This window comes from Rutilus rutilus, assembly GCF_951802725.1.
Source record: "Rutilus rutilus genome assembly, chromosome: 11".
Lineage (NCBI taxonomy): Eukaryota > Metazoa > Chordata > Actinopteri > Cypriniformes > Leuciscidae > Rutilus > Rutilus rutilus.
In genome coordinates, this window is record NC_140216.1 from 8,765,466 (window position 1) to 8,792,190 (window position 26,725).

The window sequence follows — 26,725 nt, forward strand, 5'->3', positions numbered from 1 at the left end:
CCAAGAAGAATTGTCATTTATTAAAAAGTTCATTAATTACATATTTAATATATACACACATTTGTTTTCTTTACATTATATTGCCTACAGCAGCTAAGCAAATTTAGCAAGCACATCACTTGATAAACTTCAAAATTATTTTTTTTATTATTTGTTCAGTGCTACTGAAATCAAGTCACGTTTTTGATACATCCCTCTAATTAACATTAAAACATTGAAAGTATGCATTTGCCCTTGGGGAGAAAAGTAGAAAAGCCCAGAATGTGTGATACAAACCGAGTCGATCGTATCACACATAAATTCACCTTCTAATGCCCTGAGCTGTATTAATTTATGCGAGGCTCTCATTAAGCCAAGGTCACCCGCTGACCTGCTTTTAATGAAGCAGTTCTCTGAGACTTGCCTTCCTTGGATGCTCCGAAAGACTCATATCTGCATAACGGAAGGAGAAAACCAACACAAATAAGTGATTCAGCAATGCAGTGGTGTGAATTGTGTCATTTAAATGTGTAAAGACAGTGCACTCACAGTTCAGTGTATCTCCTCCAGTCTTCTCTGCTGACAGATGCTCTAGTGTTAGCCAAAGCGGTGGTCAGGTGAGTTTGGCATATGAGAGAGCCAGGCTTACTGGGACCAGTCTGCACCAGAGAGGATTCATCCTATGAACACAAAAGAGCAGCAGATCTCATCTACTGAGCAGCTACACACTCGAACACAGCCTTCTGTCTGGATGGATGGGAAAACTATATAGAAAGAATGATGGATGGACAGGAAAACTATATAGGTAGAATCATAAATGGAAAGATGGATGGATGGATGGATGGGAAAACTTTATAGATAGAATCATAAATGGACAGATATATGGATGGAAGGGAAAACTATATAGGATGGATGGATGGATGGATGGAAAACTAGAGGGATATAGCAATGGATAGGAAAATAGATGGATGGATAGAATGATGGATGGGAAAACTACAGATAGAATCATAAATGGATGGATGGATGCATGGGGAAACTATATAGATAGAATCATAAATGGATGGATGGATGGGAAAACTAGAGGGATATAGCAATGGATGGGATCATGGGAAAACTCACTGAATGGATGGATTGATGGGAAAGTAGGGGAAAATTAGATGGATGGAGGAATGAATGGGAAAACTAGATAGAATGATGAATGGATAAATGGATGATGGATGGATGGGTATAAAAACAAAAAGATGTAACCCATGTAGATCAACCACTGATCTTTTTAGGGAAAAACAAACAAAAAGACAGGAAAACTAGTTATTTAAATTGATGGATGGATGGATCCATCCATCAATTTAAATAACTAGTTTTCCTGTCTTTTTGTTTTTATACCCATCCATCCATCATCCATAGATGGATGATGTATGAGGAAGGCAACTGACCGTGTTTTTGCGGTAACTGTTCTTAACGGTGCTGACTTCTGCCCTGAGGCGTTCCGACAGCTCATGGGTCAGTTCCTGAAAGCCCTCTTGCAGACAGGACATGAAAAGGGGGGCATGACAGGAGCTTGGATCCCTCATTGATGCCCCTGTCAGGTCGGGGGCAGTCGAATTGGCTCCAGACAGGTTCTGAGAATTCTGGGAGCAGAACAGAATGTGAGAGTCTCATAAGAAGCTCAAAAGTATTAAATGATCATAGCATTTGGAATGACATATAATCAATTATTTTGAAATATAACATCTGTAAATTTAGAGTCTCACCAATTCAGATAGAGACTGGTTATCCAGTTCAGACTCAAAGGAGCTGCCAAAGTAAAGGCGCCAGATGTTGTGACGTGGGTCCTCAGGTGGGAGTTCACTGGGGTCCAGCAGAACCATAGAGTGCTCCAGCCCTGCGTCCCCCTCTCCAGCTGAGTCATCTGACCCGCTGCTATGGTTCAGGAAGATCAGGGACGAGAGGCTGACATCACTGTCTGACCCTGAGCCCAGATCCTATAAAACAGCAGAGAGAGTCTGATTCACACACAAGCTGTAAATGTAACACTGATGTACTGACTACTTTTTATATAATTTCTAAATCTAGTGTAGTTGTAGACAGACATGTCGACAAGGCCAGTTATTGACCATTTTGAGATTATCAGCGCTGATCACTTGGACAATTGTATATTGTATTTATATAAATATTTTGAGTGAATTTTGTGTACATGTTAATTTCAACACTTATGAGCATGTCTTGATTGTATATGACACAACTCATATGTATTTCAACTATCACAGAAATAAATTACATTTTAAAATATATTAAAATAGAAACTGTTATTTTAACTGTAATTTGTAAGAATATTTCACAATATTACAGTTTTTACTGTATTTTTGATCAAATAAATATAGACTTGGTAAGCAAGAGTCTTCAAAAACATTTCAAAATCTTACCGACCCGAACATTTTGAACATTAGTGTATATGTTGATCATTGGCCGCTGGTCTTTAGATATGGGCATCAAAACCCATGTAGGTCAACCACTGATCATGTGGTTAGAGTGATATATGTATGGGTCAATGTTTGAGTTTGTGTGTAACACACATGCAGAAGGTTGGGCCCCAGGCTGCTATGGATGGCCTCTAGCTGAGCGTTATAGAGGAGGGCCTTCAGGTCGGCTCCAGTGAACAGCTCTGTTGCCACAGCAATCTGCTCCAAGTCCACATCTGCAGCCAGCGGCACAGAATGAGTCAAAGCCGTCAGGATCTCCAGCCGTGCCTCCTGAAGGACAGATATGTATCAGTGAATTAATAGTGAAGATCTTTTAGGTGTAAAACCGATGTGTGCCAGACAACATGCTGACCCGATCAGGAGGAGGGCAATAGAGAGACTTGTCCAGTCGCCCAGGTCTCAAGAGAGCAGGATCAATCAGGTCAGGACGACTGGTGGCAGCCAACACATACACGCCTGGAAATAAAAAACTCAAGTCACATAATTGGCTTTGCTCTACAGTCTCAGTCTTGGTGTTTTTGTGGCAAAACAAATTGTTTTTTAAATTTACAATTAGATGGTAGCAAGATATCTTATCTAAGTTAATCTACTGATTTTGATGATGTTGCTACAGTATAAGCAATAACCACAGCAGAATTAAAAGTGTCCTTGAATGAACACTACATGCTAACATGAGGCACTTGGGTAGTTGACATACAATTTCAAGCAGTTTCAACAGTGTGATGGTGTGCTACTGTATACAATCATTTTTTCCCAGTTGTAATATAATTATACAGTTTTTATTAGAATACCTTTTATGTTTTTAAAAATGAATTTGTCACCCTACAGGACTACTGAGCAAAAGATTGATTTAAAATGTTGAAAAACTTGGTGACTTTACCATATACATACACTACCATTCAAAAGTTTGGGGTCAGTATGAGAAAAAAAGAAATGAATAATTTTATTCAGCAAGGATGCATTAAATTGATCAAGTGACAGTAAAGACATTTATAATGTTACATAAGATTTCTATTTCAAATAAATACTTTTGAACTTTCTGAAAAAAATATTAAGCAGCACTGTTTTCAACTTTGAGAAAATTAGAAATGATTCATAAGTACCAAATCAGCATATTAGAATGATTTCTGAAGGATCATGTGACACTGAAGACTGGAGTAATGATGCTGAAAATTCAGCTCTGACATCAGATGTACATTTTAAACTATATTAAAATAAATAAATAAAAGATTTAAATTGTAAAATATTTTACAATATGACTGTTTTTACTGTTATTTTTGACTAAATAAATGCAGCCTTAATGCAAGAGAATTCTTTCAAAAAGATAATCTTACCAACCCCAGACTTTTGAACGGTAGTGTATATATAAACCTTAACCTAAAATCTGCTTTTGAATTGAAAAAAAAAAGGCCATGGACATTTTATTTGTCAACTACCCACTTACTCACAGATCAACAAACTGGGACCATGAAGCTGGTCAAAACGGAACAACCTCAGGTTGAACCCAGGTAAAAGTGTGAGCATTTGATCTTGATGTACCTGTCAGTCCTTCCACTCCATCCAGCTGAGTAAGTAGCTGATTAACCACACGGTCAGTGACCCCTGTGTTGTCATGGCCTCTTCGAGGGGCCAGAGAGTCAAACTCATCAAAGAACAGAATGCACGGCTTAGCTTGTTGAGCCCTGCAGCGACACAGGCACACGTTTGGTGATGACTTTAGTAAACTGCTACTATATTTCATATAGAAGAGCATTCAGACAGACCTCTGAAACACATCTCTAACTGCCTGCTCACTGGCACCAATATACTTGCTGAGGAGTTCGGGACCCTGGAGAAACACATAGGACATCACAATACATCAGGACATTCAAATTTGATGTCAATACACATACTGTACACTTTCCCTTACCTTGATGCTGATGAAGTTCATGCCGCTCTCTTTGGCCACAGCTCCAGCTAGTAAAGTCTTGCCTGTACCAGGAGCGCCAAAGAGCAGCACACCAGAGCACTGGCGCATGGGAAGACTGGAGAAGAGCAGCGGGTACTGGACACAACATGACACATCAGACTATTATTTCAACCACACATGAATAGGGATATATAATGGAAATTCTTTGGTTAAAAAGAATGAGGGAACTCTATGTCTGTCCCAGTCCTTATGATCACTGGTAAACGGTTTCTGTCGCAGAAATCAATTTATAGACATAGATTAATTAATATTTTGAATTAGTAGATTTAAACAATTATACTTGGTGTCTCGAATAACATTGAAAATATGACCTGAGCAGTGTTATTTTAGTTTTATTAATATACCGTTTCAGTTTTTGTTCATTTTAGATTTTATGTTTAAATTTTTTGTTTTAACTTAAATTTTTGGTTAACTTTATTTTACAGTGTCATTGTTACATATGTTACATGTAGTTACTATAGTAATAACTATAAAGTATGCATAATTACATGAAACTAACCCTAAACCAAATGAAACCCTAAAAGTACATGTAGTTACTTAATATTACTCAGTACTTAAATGGATAATTACAGTGTAACAACGGCACCTTAAAATAAAGTGTAACCAATTTTTGTTAAACTTTTAGTAACTTTGTTGTGTTTTTGTCATTTTTTAAAAATGTGTCTATATAGTTTTTATTAATTTTAATTTATTAGTTTTAAATGTATTAAGATTGTTATTTTAGTGTTTGAAGTAAAACTAAATGAAAAAGAGAAATGTTATTTATCATCTAGTTATTTAAAAACATTTTTTATTTCAGTTAGCGTTTATTTCGTTTTTTATGGTTTTAGTATAAGTTAATAATGACATTGATTTGAGAACAGATAGACCAGTATTATCATCCTGACTTGTTAGGAACACAAGCACTCACAAAAAAAAAAAAACTCTACAGCAGAGCAAAACTCGAAATATTTTGATTCAAATCAATTCCATGAAAAATGTTTTAAAGTCAGTTCAGTTAGACACTTTTTAACACACTCTTTAACACAGATCTGTAACCAGCCTAGTTGATTCGCCAACTCTTCTTGCACATGAACTGGATTTTCTTATTTAGAAAAGCTGGTCTTACTGAAATGTCCACACACTGAAATTAAACCCCCAAATGTATTTATAAACAGCGCAACGTTTCGACTAGTCAGGTCTTCATGAGGCACAAGCTACAATTTGAGCTGTAATTTCAGTGTTATTTTTATTTGTTTATTTATTGTTGCCTTTGTGTACTGCACCTGAGCCCAATTTGGGTTTTAGATGTGCCCTTTGATTCTTACACTGAAATGGACATTTTGTGCACAACAGCTACCATACCTTAGCTGGCAGCAGTATGATGTCCATCAGGAGCTGACGTGCCTGATGAAGTCCCCCAATACGCTCCATGCCGGCCCCGGTGGGAGCCTGCAGCTGAGCCCCCCAGAGGGAGGGTGGGGTGAAGCCCTGAAGGGCCTGTCTGAAGTCCTTATAGCTCAAATCTGTACAACCAGAAAACTTAGATTTCAGAAAAACGGCAGAATCATTGAAATATATGAAAGTAGATTTAGCACTGGCCTTCAGAGTTGCCATTGTTTCTGCTGTGTAGAGTGTTGGCATGGATGGCCCTCTCGAGCAGCAGGTTCAGGTCTCGTGGCATGAAGCCCTCTGTTTCTTTGGCAACACTGTCCAGGTCAAGAGTAGTTTGACAGTCCAGGAAGTTCCTTTTGACTGTTAAAGACCTCAGAATCTCAACCCTTTGAGCCTACAAAGAGAAAACATCCTTTTACAGTCATTTTCTTCTCTAAAAAAACAACAACAAAAAAACACATGCAGGAATAAAACTAAAATAAAACTGAAATTCAGCTAAAGATATACTTAAGTATATTTGATTGTGCTAAAGTCGAACTATTGCAAGTATACTTCGGGTATAAATATCTTGCATTTAAAGACTGATATTATATCATACTATCCTTACTAATAGTGATATTAAACCACATTTTAGGCTTAATATAAAAAAAAGTGCATTGTGCAGTAAAGAAGTACCCCAAATAAAGTTTAATTATAATGTTTATATCATTAAATCTCAAGCGATATGTCAGTAAATATGTTAATGGTTTGTAGTAAACTTTTTTTTCACTAGGGTAGTCTTGAGTAGTGAGACTTTTTACTATAGGTATAAAGACTTGTCCACACTGTTCTGGCAGGGATTCAATAACAGGAACATCACAAACTTTAGCAAAGTAAGTGACTTTCTCATCTAAAAATGCCACCTTTGAAGTCCAAATGTTTTTGTTATATTGCGGTAGGGCTGCATGATTAATCTAAATAAAACTGAAATCGTGAAAGTATAAAAATTAAGAAATGAAGACAGACATAAATATAAGTATTATCATTTTAAAGTTTCATTACTATTGTGGTTGTTGAATATAATTATCATATTTATTATAATTACTATAGGCAAGTCATATGTGCAGCCCTGGCACAGTAACCCTGGAACTTTTTTAATCACATTTTAAATCACAATTGCAATTTTTCCTAGATTGCATTTTCATGAACCCACCTGATCTGGTGTTTGGATCTTGCAGAAGCTTTGGAAGAAGTGTGAACCCTGCACCGCAGTCAGAGTCTGATGAAGGGAATGTTCACTCTGTGCTGTGACCATCAGAGCTATGAGACTGGAGCGCACCACCATCTCATCCACCAAATCCCTCAGACCTGAGGAGAACACGCAAAATAAAGACATCCATCAGATGATTCCTCACAGAGATTCATGTAGAGCCAGGCACGTCCATTATGATGTCTTACTCTGTGCTATGTGCTGCCGCAGTACGGCCTCTGGCCCATGCTCGTGCTCAGGAGAGGTTGCAGCACCGGTCACGTGATCCAAGTCATCCAGCAGGACCACTGAAGGTTGTCTCCAAACTGCCTGCTCGAAAACCTCTTCCAACCTCTGTCTGATTTTGTCTGCTCTCTTACCTAACATTCATTCATAATATTGTGAAATATGATTGATAAAAGACAACAAATGTAATTAAGTTGGAATCCACATCAAAACAAGTCAGTCTAATATTCTTGCCTACCTTTTAGTGTTTTGCAGTCCACAACTTGAATGTGGACGTCCAGCTCTTCACTGGCCTTTCGACACAGCGCTCTAGATAGAGAAGATTTTCCACTGCCCTGTGGAGAAAAGCAAGACATTTATCACATACATCCTCTTTTCTTTTTTACCATACAAGTCAACACATATCCTTGATTGTTATCTGGATTTCCAAAAAAAAGTCACAAAATTTGACATCAGGGTAAAGTCATCAAGTGCATGGGAGCGATTGCTACATTTATCCATTCAACAATGTAGAATTTCAAACTTCCTACTTAGAACGCCACCTGAAGTCAGACTAACTACATGCAGAGATGTTTAACCCTGAATTTTGATGCAAATGTACACTACTATTCAAAAGTTTGAAGTCAGTATTTTTTTAAAGACATTAATGCTTTTATTCAGTAAGGATGCATTAAATTGTAATTACAAATGACAGTAAATACAGTACATTTATGTATGTTACAAAATATTTCTATTTGAAATAAATGCTGTTCTTTTAAAATATTCATCAAAGAATCCTGAAAAAAAAATCACGACATTTGCAAAAAAATATTAAACAGCAACTGTTTTCAATGTTGATAATAATCAGAAATGTTATTAGAGCAGCAAATCAGCATATTAGAATGATTCCTGAAGGATCATGTGACACTTGTGTAAGACTGGAGTAATGATGCTGAAAATTCTGCTTTGCCCTCATAGGAATAAATAACATTTTAAAATATATTAATATATAAAACAGTTATTTTAAATTGCAATAGTATTTCACAGCATTACTGTTTTTACTGTATTTTTGATCAAATAAATGCAGTCTTGTTGAGACACTTTTTAAAAACATAAAAAAACCTTTTTTAGGAAACCTGATCGGTATGATCTTAATTAATATTCTCGGTTGATAATCGTATACCTGCAAAAATAATTACTTGCATAATATTAAGTACAAATATCCCACATCGTACTTTGAAAGGGCCATAGCATAAGCGTGAAGGTTACCTTTGCACCTGTGATGAGCAGAGCTCCACTCCTCAGCCCACATCCTGTGGAGACCAGCTCACGCGAAAGAGAACCTCCCATTAGAGCATGAGAGATGTGCTCGAAAGCAGACCTGCTGATGTCCTCTACCCCACTGAGCAAACAGATTCAACAGTCACATACAACAAAGACTCAACAGAAAGTAAATTCTGTTTGCTATGGATATTAAAAAAATACATTGATATTAGAGCTGCACGATTCTGGACAAATTGAGAATCACAATTTGTTTTTTTGTTTGTTTCAAATACAGATTGAGATTCTCCCACGATTCTGAACAGACAACTAAACAAAATAACATGTCATTTACTAGAGGTTCTGACAAAATCTAAACTGCTGCAGTCACTTTAAAAACATTTAATTAATTTGTCTGAATTGAATGAATGATTCAATGACTCACTCATAAAGACTTCACTTGTTCCATGACTGGTTGAATCAGCGTTTTTGAATGAATCTCTTGAACGAATGATTCAATGACAAATACATTTTTTTAACATTCACTCTTGCGATGTAATTGATAGGTGTTTTGTTCTATTTTGTCTACCATAGACATCAGTGTTTATATCCGAAATATAAACTTTTATCCCAGTACTTCTGCAATAATTTGTAACACAGAAATATGATACTGTGTGGTTGAAAAGACTATTTGTTATTTGTGAAGCTGCCTTCTCTGGGTCAGATCTGAATATTCTGGTGTGATTTTGTCAAAGGTTTAATAGACATTGTTGTGATTTAGAAATCAGATCACATGGGTGTTTGAATCGAGATCTTTTAGCGAATAATCGTGCAGCTCTAATTGATATTTTCCTCGTTTTAAAAAGAATACGAGCATACCCAAGAGAGCTGAGGGAGGGAAAGCCAAGATACAGATCTTCATTATCATCATCAGCGCCACTGTGGTCAGAATATTGTGGCTCTCTGACAATCTAAACAGAGATTGAGCTGGTTTGTTGAGCATGGATGAGAAGGAAAATTAATTTCCAAAAACGATATGTCTTTATACCTGCACGTCTGTTTTCTTTAGTAAACTGGATGATAGAAAGAACATCTCATCATCTTGCTGTTGCTCTGGTTTTAGCACAGTCAAGACAAACTCTTCTTTTCCTGAGAAGAGAAAAACACAGAATAGTCTGTAATAATTGTAAAATGATTGAAAACATACTGTACATTTTTATGGTTCTTCCTCACACCTTCAGCACAGGGTAAGAGAATGACATTAGTGCGTCCGGTCAGACAGGTCAAAGGTTGATGGCTCTGAGCATGCAGCCAGTTGAGGAATGCAGACTGAATATCTTCTTCTTTTTCACTTTCTGCCTGCAGACAAAAAAAAAAAAGGGAATAACTTCACAATACAATATTTTCATTACCTGACAACATAAAGCAATAGTCTGAAAGAAAATATTACCAACGGTAGTAATGGTCGAACCATGACTGCTTCTGCTACTCTTGGCAAAGATTTTAAAGGCTGAATCCTCACCGCCGAGTGAGGTTCAATCTTCAAATGCCTTTGCAGCACCTTTGGGATCTACAACAACAACAAAAATGTAACACGATTTTTACTAGGGATGCACAATATATCTGTATTATATCAGTTATTAGCCTATATTCGTTTTTTTCTCATGTGTTTGTATTGGTTGGATACAATATAAAGAATATTTCTATGAAACTTTATAACTGAACTGAAACTGTAATAACTTACCCAAACCTTCCCAGAGTAAATTTCTTCACATTTATGGAATTTCTGGTCTTCCTGCAGCCTTTTCATATTGTGACAAAGCATCCTGACCACAACAGCGTTCTCCTTACATTCCTCTGCGTCGTTCCCTTTGTGAGGTCCATCTCTGATTTTCTTCTTCTCCATGGCCTGCTTGACTTTCTCCCTGAGTTCTTTAGGAGAAAGGATCTTTGAAAGTCTACCGTATGTTAAGGCAGACTGCCCTGGATTCCAGTTCTCTTGTTCTTGCAGGTTCCATGGCAGTATATGGACATCTCCATGACATGAGCCTAAATGGCTGACAGAGCTAGGAGGAGTTCCACATGTTCTGAGGATACAGTCATTCAGGATGGTGGGAATTGTGGGAACTGTGAGATTCTCCTTTGCAGGCTCAAATCCTCTTGTAAACAAGTATCTAAACAAGCTTTTCAGATCAGCTATACCTCCCCAATGGCCTTCATTCTGACTCTCCAGATGATCACTGAGGGGTTCCCGATGGACGATTGAGCTGGAGGAAGACGTGACATCAACATTCTGCTGTTGTAGATGTTGACGTGGCTCCACTGATCGAGTTTGGTGGAGTTGTTCGTTTCCTGGATGTAGTTTTGGAGAGACAACGAGCTCAGTGAACTGCTCCAGTCGGCCATAAGGAACAGATGGAGATAGGGATGCTAAAAATATAAGAATCATTAGTGTACAAGAATCAGTTCATACCCAATGACAACTTCAATATGACAGACCTTTAAAATAGGGCAGACTGACCTATCCTGATATAGATGACCGTGTGCTGGTCCACCCATACAGGGAACACACCGTCACTGAAGACCACTCGGATCTGATCCAGGAGTTGCTGTTCCAGAACAGTGCTGTGCAGCTCCTGGAACAAAGTTCAATCACATTTTTCAACTAAAAAGGCATTCACAACCCATTTTACTTGATCTAATGTATTTGTATAATTGTATTGACTGGGTCATGAAATGTGAGTGTTTCATGCCAAAACTGAGCCAGATGCGAATGTTTGCAGTGGATTGTGAAGGACTAACTTTGTTGTTCTTTTAGAATGATAAGCACTGATGAATCGTGCAAAATAAGACCAGTAATGTGTATCATGAATGAAAATTGGGTCCATTTAGATTTCACGTAGGCTTTGAAAGATGTGTGATTTCGATGTATATGCATTATAATGGGCATATACCACTATATATCAACTAAAAATCTCCTTGGGACTGAAGACAGAAATAAATGGTGCCACTGTGGCCTCACCAGGATCTCCCAGTCATCTGGAGACAGAGGCTCTACGAACACCTGCTGCACTGACTGCACCTGATGACATGGCCGCAGATACCCCTAAAACACATCACAACCATGTTACATGTATCTACATCGGTGCTTCTCAACCGTTTTGACTCCAAGGCCCCTCATTGTCCACAGCAATATTCAAAGGCCTCATGACTTTTCCAGTTGTTCATGATTTAATTGATGAGGATTAAGGATAAGTAGCATTTATAATCATATTTTTACTCAAAATGTATACCTGTTAAAATATTTTAGAGCTTGGCATAACTAAAAAAAATTATATTCATAAATTGTATAAAAAAAATGCCCATGGAGTTAATTAACATGACTTTTCCCAGTCTGGAAATAAAACTTTTAAAATGAGGCATATATCCAGTTTTTTTCCCATACAAAACTGAAATAAAATATGAAATATATATTCAAAATATATTGTTTTATTTTATTTTAAATCCTTTTAAGGCCCACTTGTGGGGCCCCCGGTCCCTTGGTTGAGAACAACTTATCTACTACAGCCATGCTCCATCAAATCACTTCACAGTCATATGCATATGCAACCAGTGGCAAACCTGTTCTCCCTCCTTAAGCCCAAGTTTCTCTCCCAGCTGTCTGCTGATCTCAACTCTGTCCTCTGGATCTGAAGACCTGATCCAGCTGAGGAACACGGGTGCAGAAACACCCCATGACAGCTCCAGGATCTGGTTCTGACATCACATTAATGATACATGACTCCCAAAACATTCAGAACTTGACATAATGATGGAAGGTAAACATACAGTACAGTGGCGGACTAGTAAATAGCATGTATATTATAATAAAGCAGCTAGCTAGACACGAACCTCATGAAGACAGAGATGAGTGGCGAAGTTTGATGACAGCTGAAGAAAGCAGTTCTTGGAGTTATTGAAGACCAGAGTGACAGGTTGAATCCCTTGGCTTCCCAACATTGCCTGCAAGGCTGCAGAAACCTCGCTCCTACTACAAAACTATACCTTATCGAAGTTAATCCGTGGTATTAAAGTCAGCATGCTAGAACTGTCAACATGAATTGCATATCAGACATTAAAGCCCATGGAGTGTGTCGATCAGTCGTAAAAGCGTCGTTTGAACGAACAGTTTCGATTAGCTGCGTCTGACAGTGTTGCCAGATTTCACTGGGAAAACTAGCAAATTACCCCATCAAAAATGACTCCCACCCCCCAAAACGCAACCCACGACTATCTATTTTTATAAGTGACTTTATTAATTAAAAAGCGGCAACACTCTTGCAACTGGACATTGATTTCAAAATAATTGCATTTACCCAGAAATTGCAATGAATAAATAATTAGGATCAAAATAAAACACTGTTTTTAAGGTACTTTGTAAACTACTGGTTTAAGTTAGTGTAAATTACTGGTTATATATTCTGCCATTTTATCCCATTATATCAAAATACCGAAAGCTTTAGGTTTCTAAGACTTTTATTTTGAAACGTTACATCCCGGATGTGTTGTGTTCAGTGTCTGTGTTCAGTGTCTGTGTTCCCATTGAATCCATGCGTGTGACTTGCAGAACTGAAAAAAACAACTGGTTTCTATGAGTTGAAAACCGCAATTCAGTCCTTGCTTTAAAATAAGTAAACCTGATGGACACGAATAATGTATTTATCGTTTAGAGAATTTTTTGCACATATTTTATTGCTCTGAATATTAGTTAATTTTGACATGGAGGAAGTGGAGACAGCAGAGGAGCTGTTAGCCAAACAGCAACGCAAGGAAAAGAAAGACCTGCAAGGTAAGAAAACATGTCACGATTACATCTATAAATACTAATTTCTCAGAAATTTCCCTTTGAAATACCACAAAATGCATTGCATGACACTGCATGGGTTAAGAAACGAAACATAAAAGTACACAATACTAAATATAGATGTATTTTTCATGTCATAGCAAAAATACAAACTATGAAAAATGCTGTTCCCAAAAATGATAAGAAGAGGAGGAAACAGCTGACAGAAGACATAGCCAAACTAGAGACTGAACTTGATCAAAAACACGAAAATGAGCTCAAACATCTTCAGAACTCTTCTTCGGTAAGTAAAATGTTGTTAGAAGATGTTAAAACACCCTATTAGAAACCAGACACATCATCTAGGAACACATGACTGCAGCTCACTCATTCTGATATCATGGATTGTTTCAAGGTGGAGGAGGTTTCAAATGCATTGGAATCTGTGAGTTTGCCAAATAATGAGGAAAAAACGGATCCAAGCAAGCCAAGTCGGACATCTAAAGCCCAGAAGAAGCGGGTGAGTTATTTTAATCATATAAAGCGACTGTACTTGTGTCTATTTTGAAAACACTGAAAATACGTGGTGTTTTTTTTAGGACAAAAAGGCTGCTCTTGAGAAGGAGCGGGAGGTCCGGATTGCTGAAGCGGAAGTGGAGAATCTCGCAGGCTCCCGTCATCAGGAGGGGCTGAAGCTGAGACAGAAGCTGATGGAGAAGCACCTGCAGATCAAAGAGATCTCTTCTGACGGTCACTGCATGTACCGCGCTGTGGAGGATCAGCTGACGGAGAGAAGCACCACCCTCAGTCTCAAAGAGCTTCGGGCTCAAACAGCTCAGTACATGAGGAGCCACGCAGACGACTTCCTCCCGTTCCTCACTGACCCCACTTCAGGAGACATGTACACTGCAGGTGAATGCCAGACTCTGTGCCATACACTTCAGTAGATAGATAGATAGATAGATAGATAGATAGATAGATAGATAGATAGATCTATCCACTTTTGTCTACTTTTGATCTATCCATCTAGCCACTTTTGATTTCTGACACAATTTAAAGGGTTAGGTCAACCAAAAATTCTGTCAGTAATTAATTACTTTCCCTCATGTCATTCAAAACACCTAAGATATTCGTTCATCTTCGGAACACTAATGAAGATCTTTGTGTGTCATAAAGCTAAATGCTTGTTACATGATATGAATGGATTCTGTTGTTAACTGTAGATAAATTTTTACCTTAGATGAGTTTGAGAAATACTGCAATGATGTTGCAGACACGGCTGCTTGGGGTGGACAGTTAGAGGTAAGAACACCAGCCATTTATTCCAACAACAAACATTAAAAAGTCATAATCCCTCATTTGCCTATATATTTTTTTAATAATATTTTGATATTTTCTCCATGACAGTTAAAAGCCCTTTCACAGGTCCTCCAGCTACCGATAGAAGTCATTCAGGCAGAATCCCCCACTATTATTATTGGTGAAGAATATGACAAGCCACCAATTACATTAATGTAAATAACTCAAGCTGTATTTTTAACATTCTGTGCATTATTACAATCTCTACTGCTGTACTAAAGTTTGTTTCTCTGTCTCTTTCAGTTATATGCGGCATGCTTATGGACTTGGTGAGCACTACAACTCTGTGGAGCCTTTGAAAGATTTGGCAAATGAGGAAGAGGGTTGACCCAGTCACTGACACACATTAGTATATGCACCTGTGCATAGTTACCCCGTAGAAATGGACCTTCTGGAGTTTGATTCCATTTTGCTAGGATGAGCGGGATTAAGGTTGTTCAGTCAGGATGCTCATAGAAGATGCTGAAATAACACATGCTGATGGTGACTTCAGTTGCACTGGACAAGTTTAATGAAATAGTCCATGCTTCACAGTGTTATTTATGAATAAACTGCTATGTGATTTGTGTTAATCATGGAAAGCTGCATATCTGCAAGGCATTTGCTCTAAGAGGTGCTGGATCATTCATGATCATGCTTACGTCATTGAATAAAAAGAACAGAACTTTCTATCAACGTCAACAAGCTTTTGTTTTAACGGCACATAGACAAATACAGTCTCCCTCTTTAAAATGGGGATTTTGGCCAACAGAAAAAAACACATTAGTGCCCGGTTTCATAGACAAGGTTTAAGCCTAGTCCCAAACTAAAATGCATCTGTTTTAACTGAAAGCAACTTGCACTGACATATCTTAAAATATGTCGGTGCAATTGTTTTGTCTCAAGATGCACACAGGTAATGTTTTTTTCTAAATCACTTTTCTAAAAGCTACTTAAATGACCTAATTGAACTCAGGTTTAATCCTGGCTAAATCTAAACCCTGTTTGTGAAACCAGGCTTAGAGGTCAGACTGTCTCCAACCATCAAAATGACATCTGAACTTCACAAGATCACATCACAACTTCATAATAGTTTAGACATACTGATATATTCAATTATTTGAAGTAAAAATGTAAATTTTAATGACAACATTTTAATATTTAGCTGTGTTTGCACATAACCCTGTCACTACATGATTTCCCCCATTAAAAAAAAAGAATGTACAATTATGAAGAAATAACATTATTTGGAAACTTTCAAAAGTATGATGAAATGTCATTCTGTTATATTTTGTTTAATGTTTACTGCTACAAAAAACAAAAAGTTGTAATGATATCACACAAATTAGGAGGGATTTAACAGTCTAGACTTTTAGGTTGTACAAATCGCGAAGCCCATAGAAAATGAGTAAAAAATAAAAACGACTTATGACTTTGACCATCAAGATTTTCTGAAGGTTGACAAACTTTCACTGAGCATTTTCTGAAAGACAAAATGCATTTTAAAACGTTTAATGTCCTATATTTGGTATATTATTCAAAAATGTTCATTTTCTGTGGTCAGTATTGAGGCGCCAATGACAGCATGCCATACTCATGTTAGGCCCACTGATCTATATATAGATCAGTGGTTAGGCCGTCAGGCGGCGCCAGTGGCTTCAGACATGTTGCGTTGCATCTCCATAGAAACATTGGGAAAGTCAAATCAAATGGCTAATGATTCAGTTATCAGAGCTTTAAAAACGAAATCAAAATCGCTTAATTTGAGTTCGAGGAAAATTACATATCTTCCAGAAGTTTTTGCGAAGCTGCCATGGATTGCTGTATTAAAGTTGAATAATAATTATCTGTCGAGTCTGCCGTCTGAACTGATGTGTTTACAGAAGGTGAGTTCAGACACTTCTGTACAACAGCAATGATTAATTTAACAATAATATATCATTATTCTGTGACAGAGCCCAAAAAATATGTTCATAACTTACCATTTTAGTCAAGTTTTAATTTCAAAATTGTGAGTGAGTCAATGTTGAGCAATAGACGTTTAACCAACAATAAAACATTGTAATTAAAACGACCAAGACAACTTAATTATTGCAAAGCCAAAATCTAGTATTTTAATCTAGATCCTGTAATTCGTTGTAATGTGTTCATAGTTTGTACTTTACATTTATTAAGTTGACAGAGCTCAATCTGGGAAATAATGTTCTTGAGGAGATTCCATCCGTGTTAAAACACCTCTGTTGTCTAAATAAACTTTATTTATATGGGAACAAAATCAGCCATTTGCCACCAGAGGTGCTGGGTAAGTTCAAACTCTTATTCAGGTTTATCGTATTAGTTTATTGAACTGGGTTTTAGTATGTGTTATATATATTTTCAGAAGGCCTACCAAACCTCGAGCTTCTCAATTTGAACCACAATAGAATCAAAGTCATTCCCACAGAAATTAAAAAGTAAGATGAATCAAGTTTTTTGGGGGGTACATATCACACACACACACACACACACACACACACACACACACACACACACACACACACACACACACACACACACACACACACACACACTTTGCTAATTGATTATCATGCATGCTATCTGGTTTTTAAAACATTTTTTGTTTATTTCCAGACTGTGTAGTCTAAAGAGCATCAGTGTCACAGACAATCATTTGCAGCAGATTCCAGCTGAACTGGGCTTGATGAAGAGTTTGACTGAGATTAACTTCACTAATAATAAACTGACTCAAATACCACAGCAGCTATACAATTTGTCACAGCTGAGGAAGCTGTACTTGGCCCGAAACAACCTGACAGAACTACCAGAGGCAAGAGTGACGATTATCATCATACTTAACCCATTCTTATGTTTATTAGATTAATATGTGTCCATTCTTTGCTTAGGGTGCTCTTGGTTGGAAAGATCTGAAGATCTTAGATGTTGCCGGAAATTTTTTATCTGTGTTTCCAGTTGGTGTAAGTTATTTGGACAAAGTGCCAGCCATTTATGTTTTTGCTATTTATAATAATTTTGTCAATGTCAATGTATTTAGTTTTTAAATAAGCTGTGTAATTGCTGGTGCTAAATGCTAATTAGTAGGACCTCAGCCTCCGCTAAATACACAATTAACTTTATTGTTGACTATTTATATATATATTACTGATGTTTTTCTCTTTAATGTTTAGTTTCAGTTTCTCACATTGGATGAACTGTTCTTCGAAGGAAACAGTTTAGTTCAGTTCACACTGATGGAGTCCATTCAAGAGAAAGAAGTCCTCGCATTAAAAGTAACATTTTCTATTATTTCACACTTGTTGCGACCACCACCTTTGCACACTGACAGGGGAATATCCAATCTGTCCGATTACATGGCAGACGGAAATGTTTGTATTCGATTAATTTCAGATTTAGTTCCACATATGAATGAGGCCTGAAACCGACTGATAATATTGAAATTCATGTGCTTTTTTCCTGCTTGCACGTTTGTTGATCATATCCGATCTGTGCCACATGGGAGAAAAAACTCGGAATTGGGTCACTTGAACCATGTAATGTAAATGCGGCCTTAGTTAACTATAATAACCCTGGTGCCTTGTATGTGATTTCTTCCCTTTTTTTTCCCCAGAAAATCATTCAAATGAAATAAAAACGGTTATTTTTTTAACCATAACATTTAACAATACTGGTGCTGATTGTGGTTTAATGTGTTCAGGAACTCTCAGCCAGGCTCATCCTCCAGGAGAGCACTAACAGCTTCTCAGTGGTGTCCAGAGCTCTGCCAATGTACCCAGATCTGCAGGACGTGCTGTCTCATTGGGGCCAGTGTGGCCTGTGCTCACAGCCCTTTCTCACCACCTGGCTGGAGTGTGTGCAGTTCATCAACACCAAGAAGGTACAGCATCAGTTCATTCTGCATATCACTTTACCAGAACACTTCAGTGTGCCTGTGGCAATAAATGCAAAAAAAAAAAGTGGCGCTGTTGTAAAGACTGGCAGGATGTGCTTCGCTCAGAATATGCATTTCATATGCATCAGGCGCATAAACGACATTTCTAATCATCAGATTAACAGGGTCACAGTTTAACTTAACTTAGTCAATATTAGCAAAACAATGGCAATATGTTATTTTCCTCTTCTACTCTTTTTTTCTGCATGATCCACATTGCATGTCAATAAAGTGCAAGAGAATATTAGACTATCCTTTAGTGATCTGAGTCTGTTCTATTGTCTTTGAACAGCACATGGGGATGAAAAGCTCACAGTCTGTTCCAGTGAGAGTTTTGCTGTGCTCTTACGACTGCTTCAACAGAGATGACCACCAATACTATGGGCTTGCGCGGTTATAAATGAATGAATTAATCATTTCATTTTCCCCAATGACTGATCATGATCTAAATCTCTTTATTATAAAGAATGAATTTTGATGTTTTTGCAATACAACACCAGCAGATGGCAACATTTGATCACTGATGTTTTGACATTTTGATCTGGCTGTCAGATTGATATCTACTGTAGTGAATAATCAATCCAGTAATTTTATATATATATATATATAAATCTCACAATAATGCTCATCAGTATCCTTCTGTATTAGATTAAAATGTCATACACTTATTTTTCCTTTATCCTTTACATTTAAAAAAAAGTGTTTCGATTTCGATTTTATTCATTCAAGTGCACAATTTGACTTCTATTATAGTCATTATACATTTCCTCCTGAGTTGATTTTTTAAGTAATCTGAAGCACTCCGCCACAGGCTATTCCCAATTTTGATCTTTTTTTCCATTAGTATTTTCGACCTTTCTATAGTCTAGCTTTATGCTCGCCATTATAATTCCCTACAATGAATGCACTCCATACCTCTGTTTGGGCCAATGGCATCTGTTCTAACCTGAGAGGAAACTTCATCTCTCCAAATTAATTTCTCATGCAGGCCTCCTGAGCTCAGAGCAGAGTCTACCGAGTTGGGCCTGATGAATAATGCAGCAGGTTTAATTGCAAAGCCAGAAACTAATGACTTAGGACTGGTTAACAGCAGGGGAACCATACATCTCTGCAAACTGAATGAAAAATCAGTTCCGAAAAAAAGAAGGGGGGAGAAAACGCTAATTGATGAATAATTAAGCTTGAGCTACAGGGCATAATTGTGACATTTTGTTTCAATCAATTTAGAAGTGCGGGGGAAAGTGCACTTAGGAAACTAATGGTGACTGTGTGGATGTCCACTGAAAAGTGCCACGAGACTCAGTCATTTATTATACAGCCCTCAGTCAAGCTCAGCCATTATTCTAGAGCAGTTGCCTCAATTTCCAAGTGATTGTGCACTTGGAGGGCGTCAATGCGCCGCACAAATGGTATATGGACTCCCCGTGAAAGGAGGAGAGGAGATAGTGTAAACAAGTCTGTTTCAGTCTGATGTTACTAAATTACTTTCTTTGAGGCAAATGAACCAACAAGCAGAAAGCTGTCAGGAGAGCCGGCCGCTCGGCCATGATAAGACTGTATTGTTTTCAGACATCAGCAAAATCAATCAACCAAAAGACAAGACTCAATATAACACTTCCCGAACCACCCCCTGTATTACGATCACAACTGTCTTTGTAAATCATCAAGAGTACATACAGATCTTTTGTTCATGGTTTGGCACATTGATGAAAAATCGGTTACATTTGATCCAGCATGCAAGTTTATTGAGTCACATATACTCAAAAACGTGAATGACTTTGAATCTACATTTGTTAGACCATCAATATTCCTAACTCAACTAGCATTGGATTGCTGTCTGAACCGACAAATTCATATTGAAGGAAGTTGCTGATTTCTTTCTGATCTCAGGCTCTCAACATGCATGACTAAATTAAGCAGTTACCATTAAAAAATGATTGTGTAGCTGTTGCTTTTTTCATGCCATTTAATAACAACAAGATTGATGTTGTCCAAATCCATAGCACGAGGTCATAGATAATCACAGCTATGCTGATATTCAGAACAATAATTCAGTGTGATGGATTTTATACAACAGTTCAACAAACAAGTTAAAGTTGAGTAAAGGTGCTATCACATTTTTTGAATGCGAAATCCAGTAATTTCTATAGACCTTATGTAGCCCCCCGCCCCTTTTCAGCACTGCTCTGTCTTCTGGTTTGTATTTCCACAGCATGAAGGTAAGATCTTACAGATTAATGAATGATCCGCTCATTTTAAAATCTTCCCGGTCTACTGACATTTGTTAAGACATCTGCTTCAAAGATAATGCTCATGATAACTTTCATTAACTCTACAATAAGTAAATCCACTTCACCAGCTAATTACTCCTCAAGTCTTTGACAGCGATGCCATAGAAATATACAGAGCTACTTCAAACACAAGATTCTAAAGATGGCTGTGCGCTTGTTTTTCTGGCGCTAGTACAGTAGGTCATGCTGGCTTAAATATAACATTACATAGAATAGGAAAACACCCCACTGGACTTTGCACCTGCTGCAATACACAAGAGACGGTAAAACATATTCTATTAGATTGCAAAAGATAGGAAGAAAGAATGGAGTTAGAGATGCAAATTTAAAAACAAAACATGACACTGGAGAATTTGCTGGGGAAAACATTTGTCTCCTAATAAATTATCTGAAAAATACTGGGATAGAGAGAGGATTTAGTACGAATATCTAGTATTTATATATTTATTTATTATTATACTATCAGTAGGTGGACGTAATAATGTTAAAATAATGTTTCCAACATCGTTTCAGTGGTTCATCAAGTCGTAACAGGGTGAACGGCACTTCTGCATTCGCTTTTCGGCCTTATATCTGCTATAACCGCACTATGCAAGTTTGCCAGATCGGGTAGCGTTTCTGTAGTTCGAATGAGACATAAGAAACGACTTGCTTTATGGCAAGCATTACAATTGTCATTATTTTGTTTTTCTTCGTTTCTGATGTCGCAATACATCATACTTTCATAAAATCATGCAACATACTCTACCTTGTCTGTGGACATCGTTAATTCCAAAGCCGGTGCTGGATAAACAGCGAGTGTGCGTGCGACAGTAGGCTGCGGTAGGCAAAATTATTTACCACAGCGGTAATGGACAATTCCGCTTCCAACCTGTGGGGGGACCGAAGAGGAAAAGTTCTTTAGTGTTGCTTTAAAACCAAAAGAAGTTGTTGTTTCTCTGGAACATTGGACCAACAGAAGCTACTTGGTTTGAAAGCTACTTCTGTGTGAACGGCACCTAATACATTGCTACACTGACACAATAGAAAATAGACCCTTTCGCCCACAAAATTACGTTAAAGGTGCATTAAGCAACTTTTCATGTTAAAAATACCCATTTTTCTAACCCATACATGCTTAAACAATTGCCTGATGGGCTGAATGAGCCCTTCTATGATCACTGCGATTGCCTCTATAATCCTGTACAGTAAAATAAATAAGAGGGATTCGGGACGGAATCGACTGGGCGTGACGTCATGCGCGTTCACGCTCACCTGGCTATGTCTGGCAGGTTTGTGTATTCGCCGCCATTATCCGCATCAGCGAAGACAACTCAAGCGACTTTTGCAAAAGTAGAAGATGGATTCAAAGAGACCGGCTTCTAGTTCATCCCAAACCCCAACGCAAACTCCACATAACCGCGTGCACACCTCTGGTTGCAGTTTCGCGTGTCGCCAGAAGGGGGCATAGTTCTGCAAAAACTCAGAGACTTGCGCAATGCACCTTTAATGTGACAGCAACTTACTAACTTGTTAGAAAACATATTTCTGTTTAGCTTGTCTACTTGTGCTCTTCCAACGAAGTTCCAAGCGAAGCGACAGCAGAATTAAATGTTGCATTTCCGACAACACATTTCTAATTTCTGAAATAATCAGTGTTTTGAACAAATCCTTGAGTGAATGATTCAGTGACTCACTCACTTGACGCCAGCTACAGGGGTACCGAGAAAGACAGACGTAGGCAAACATGGTGTGGTCGACATAGATGCACACTTTCTCCTTCACTGTGGTAATTATAAAAAGGTGGGAGAGAATCACTTCTATAAACTCTCAAACCTCATGTTTTCCAGTTCTTCAGAAATGGATAAAATACAGATGTTACTCTGGGAAGACCCTTTCATGTTTTTTTTGTGTGTTTTTTTTTTGTGTGTGTGTGTGGCAATGTTACAAGCTCATATTTGACATAATTTGGCAATTATTAAGGTAATTATTGAGATAACTGAACTCAATGCAACAACATATTTTTATAGTGCATATTGTAAGATTAAAAATACATATAGGCCTGAGGGGTTTTTGTTAATTTGTTTGTGTTCATTTACATTTGTGTGTACATTAGGAAGCACACCAGCCTGAGCATTTCTTTGTGAGTCTAGACAGAAACAGTCTGCCTTTGTGGCAGAGCCCAGTGGCAGCCATTACTCAGTGCACTGGAAACAAATGGTGCACCAGTCTCCTCCATCTCTGTAGCTGGATTGTGAGCGCCCGAGGACAGCTTTGAGGCCACCAGAGCAGAGTTTACCGCATGATCTGTGGCCTTTGCATTACAGGCAGATCACCGCTCCATTTTAGAAAGAGAGGGAGCATCTGAAATGAAACATGCATTATTCCAGAGAGCAGATGTTGGGGTCCTGGAGCAGCAGGACCGCCTCGGGCCCTGTCTGGTGTCAGCGTGTGTGTGTTTGCGGATGTGTATATGTGCGTGAGCAGCTCTCTTCTGTCAGACCACTTTGTTAAAACGGAGCCCAGCCTTTCCTCTTGTTTTGCTAACCTCGGTTCACACAAACACTCCACTGTTGTTTTCATACATCACCGATGTGGGAATGTCACGACACGTCTGGTGTGCCCGATCCCCTATTTGTGGGCATTTGTGCCGCCTGAATAGAAAGAATGTGTTTGATTGACATTAATAGCAATGCAGAATATCTGTCATTGGAGAAAATATCACACAGTGGGTGACGTTGTGGCGAACTGAGAGCATTATGCCTCTACGCTCTAAAATGTATGCCATATGTTAATTAGGAAGTCTACACTCATATAATTACTGAAAGGGAATATTGCCCATGGTGAGAATATCTCCCCGTCACCTCATGGGGAACGTAAAGGAAGATAAAGTAGGTGTGCATAAATTTTAATTTACTAGCCTTGAAACGGGAAGAGTAATGTTGGCAAATTCACTCAGGATGATCTATTGGAAAGCCGGAGCTTTATTACATTTCTCCTTTGTCAGACTATTTAAGCTCCTATCAAGCCTCTACACACAAACATGAGCACATTAAGAATGCTTCAGTAGCCACGTTACAGATTAGATCTCTTTAATTGGGTTTCGTTTGACCCGTTTCAGAGATTTCTCCGTAATGCATCATGGCATCACTTATAATGTAAAATAGGGTTTTACACACAGTGATAGATAACATAATGCATTCGCTTTATTTACCTGCATACATTTACTATATCGAGCTTACAGCCAAACCAGATTTTATTGCACCATATTGCTTTCATAATCTCTTACACGCAAGTAACCGGAATGAGATTGCTTTGATTGTGCTTTTGCCCGAGGCATCCCTGCTCATCTCTCCTACCCGTGCCCAGTCTCCCGGGTCCAGCTTTATACCCCTGAACGTCCTAGTGTGCTGCTCAGAAATTGTTTCATTGTGAGAATATGCATTAAAAAGAGTGAAAAGAGACTTATATATTTGTTTATCTTCTTTTTAAACTCTTTTTATGTCACTTTGCCTCACAGAAAAGCACAAAAAGGGGTTTAATGGCATTGTAAACAAGAGCCCTTGTAAAAACAAAAGAAGTACACTTAAAAGAGTGCTTATTAATCATATAGGCCTACTTTATTGGAATATACTTAAGTGCAAGCTGAATGTAATGTTTTCAGAAACTTAAATGGGTTTAAAACTTAAGAATTTTCATGTATTAATCACCTTTTTATTGCCAATGTGAGAACAACTAACGGAACTTTAAAAATGAGACCTTCCCAGAATCCCTGACTTCCTAGGTTGTGGATGTAAGCCTGGCTGTAGAATGCTTTTTATGTGAAGGACTCAAAAGAAGATCAAAAGGATGTGACCTTATAAGACACATGAAACAAATGATATGAGACAGTGATAATATCATAATAATGCCGAAAGAGCTATTCTGTAATGTCAATGTGTCATGCAAAGAAAAGAAGTTCATTCAAACTATATTTTCATATAGCCAGATCTATATCGTCTCAAATATAATACATTTGTAATAAAACAGATTTTACCTTCTCTGTCGACATGATGTGAATTGCAGTGTGATTCACATCGCTATGATCAGATGCTGTCTTCACTCATTTAAAGTGATGGCTTTATATATTTAATTTCTTGGCAAATCTGAATATTTTACATAATTGCATTCTGTAATGACCACATCATTACTTATATACATCAATGCTTGTCGTTCATTTCTCCGATATGTCAAATAAATCCCTAGGGAGAATACGCCTACCCCTCTGAATATGACTGGTGTGGGTCGATTTTCAGTCCTTCAACCAGACCTGTTATCTTCTGTGTTCAAGTATTAAAATTAGCATCATTGATTGGTGTATTGGACTGCTTCTGAGAAGGGGAAAAACAGCTACTCAATACCACGCAGTGAACCACTGTCAAGCTACGAAGAGCACTCTCCAATCAGGGAAATCTATTGTCTGGCATCTTATGCTGAACGAGGGCTCTCCTATTGAGCTGCTGGCATGGCACCAAGGCGTTGTCAACATGATGGTTCCACAATCAATCTCCCACACTCCTTCTTGGCGCCAGTAGGGGCCACTGTGTCTCTCTGGTAAACGTCTCGACAGCGCTCAGGATTGAAAAGCATTGAAGCAGAGCATGTGAAAGCATCTATGAGGATGAGAATACCACACTAAACAAAATGGCTGAGGAGGATCTGGAGATGTGCCAAAATGTAACCAGAACATAATAAAGAACACTGACAAAAGGATACTGCTTTAGCCCAAAAAGACTGAAGTGTCAAGCTTTGTAGATTCACACGTTTATAATTGTACCCAAAAGCCAAAACTTGGGGTTTAAAGAAAATGTGCATCCAATGTTTCATATTATTCCACTGCAACATTTTTCTTTTGATATATTGATTTCCTTAAAAAAAAAAAAAAAAAAAGACAGCATCCCAGCCATGCAAGCCTTTGTTTTTCTGCCTCGGCTCAGAACATATGAAAGTAAGTGTTAGACAGAGTGAAGCGCAGAGGCTTTGAGGTGAAGATGAGGCTTGTACCATCATTGGCCCTCTTCTCATTAGCTGGAGCGCCACAGAAAGACCCATTCGCTGTGGCAGTTTTGGGTCATTCGCCCCTTTTTCCAAGTGTAAAAACACCTCGTGTTGTTAAGAGCAAGAAAACACAGAAGAAGCAAAAAAAAACTTCAAAGAGCAAATAAGCTTTAATCTTGTTTCGTGCTCTTTGAGAGTTTCAGTAGTCACAATAATGACTGTAGACTATCCATAGGGGAATTATAAACCTGGGCCTTTTTCGTACTTTTGAGAGGCTTTGTTTTTCTCGGAAAGTCGGTTTTCAAGTTTTGTAATTTGAGACGAACTACAGCGGATGCACTGAACCAAACAATCCTTTGATGCGCCTTGGTTGAAAGAAAAAGAAAAGAAAAAAAAAGGTCAGCAAATTGTGAGCACAGACACTGAGGATGATATGAGCATTGGTTCTCTTCTATAAGCCGTGCTATTTAAAGTAGACATGAAATCAAAACTGAAGACTTTAAACATTGTGCATATAGTTCTCAGTGCACATTATTCAAAACAACTCAAAATCTTTTTATTACATAATGACTTGCTCCACCTCTGAATTTGTTGGGTTATTTATTGGTCACTTAAGCCCATGTTAACCAATTCCACATGTCTATTTAGGCTATTTAGCTATTTAGGCACTGCGTGCCAATAATTATTTAATGCTTATTAACATTAATGTGGTAACAGCAAATAACGATAGATTTCGAAAAGAAGTGTAACCTCTGGGGAACGTCATGATGCTCTTGAGGATGAACTTGACCTCCTCA

At 37.9% G+C, this 26,725-nt stretch overlaps 3 protein-coding genes across 3 annotated transcripts; 2 read left to right on the plus strand and 1 right to left on the minus strand.

Moving 5' to 3' along the window:
• pex1 (peroxisomal biogenesis factor 1) lies at positions 1–12,822 on the minus strand. The gene is made up of 24 exons (XM_084422622.1): positions 12,407–12,822; positions 12,137–12,271; positions 11,538–11,621; positions 11,037–11,151; positions 10,260–10,945; positions 9,966–10,085; positions 9,751–9,874; positions 9,564–9,664; positions 9,395–9,486; positions 8,525–8,657; positions 7,515–7,611; positions 7,240–7,410; positions 6,995–7,149; positions 6,010–6,196; positions 5,773–5,933; positions 4,369–4,503; positions 4,223–4,287; positions 3,999–4,141; positions 2,812–2,915; positions 2,553–2,729; positions 1,731–1,961; positions 1,413–1,607; positions 529–659; positions 1–432 (listed from the first exon to the last, which is right to left on the minus strand). Exons 1-24 carry the CDS (start codon positions 12,512–12,514, stop codon positions 348–350), a joined length of 3,735 nt encoding a protein of 1,244 aa, XP_084278748.1. The 5' UTR covers positions 12,515–12,822; the 3' UTR covers positions 1–347.
• Positions 12,823–13,063: 241 nt separating this feature from the next.
• Positions 13,064–15,595, plus strand: otud6b (OTU deubiquitinase 6B). The gene is made up of 7 exons (XM_084422623.1): positions 13,064–13,343; positions 13,499–13,641; positions 13,753–13,857; positions 13,937–14,249; positions 14,578–14,639; positions 14,745–14,851; positions 14,940–15,595. Exons 1-7 carry the CDS (start codon positions 13,274–13,276, stop codon positions 15,022–15,024), a joined length of 885 nt encoding a protein of 294 aa, XP_084278749.1. The 5' UTR covers positions 13,064–13,273; the 3' UTR covers positions 15,025–15,595.
• Positions 15,596–16,384: 789 nt separating this feature from the next.
• Positions 16,385–19,021, plus strand: lrrc69 (leucine rich repeat containing 69; the record flags this gene model as incomplete). Its single annotated transcript, XM_084424325.1, has 8 exons — positions 16,385–16,561; positions 16,851–16,977; positions 17,056–17,128; positions 17,307–17,502; positions 17,579–17,650; positions 17,861–17,962; positions 18,388–18,567; positions 18,914–19,021. 8 exons carry the CDS (start codon positions 16,385–16,387, stop codon positions 19,019–19,021), a joined length of 1,035 nt encoding a protein of 344 aa, XP_084280451.1.
• Positions 19,022–26,725: the final 7,704 nt, after the last annotated feature.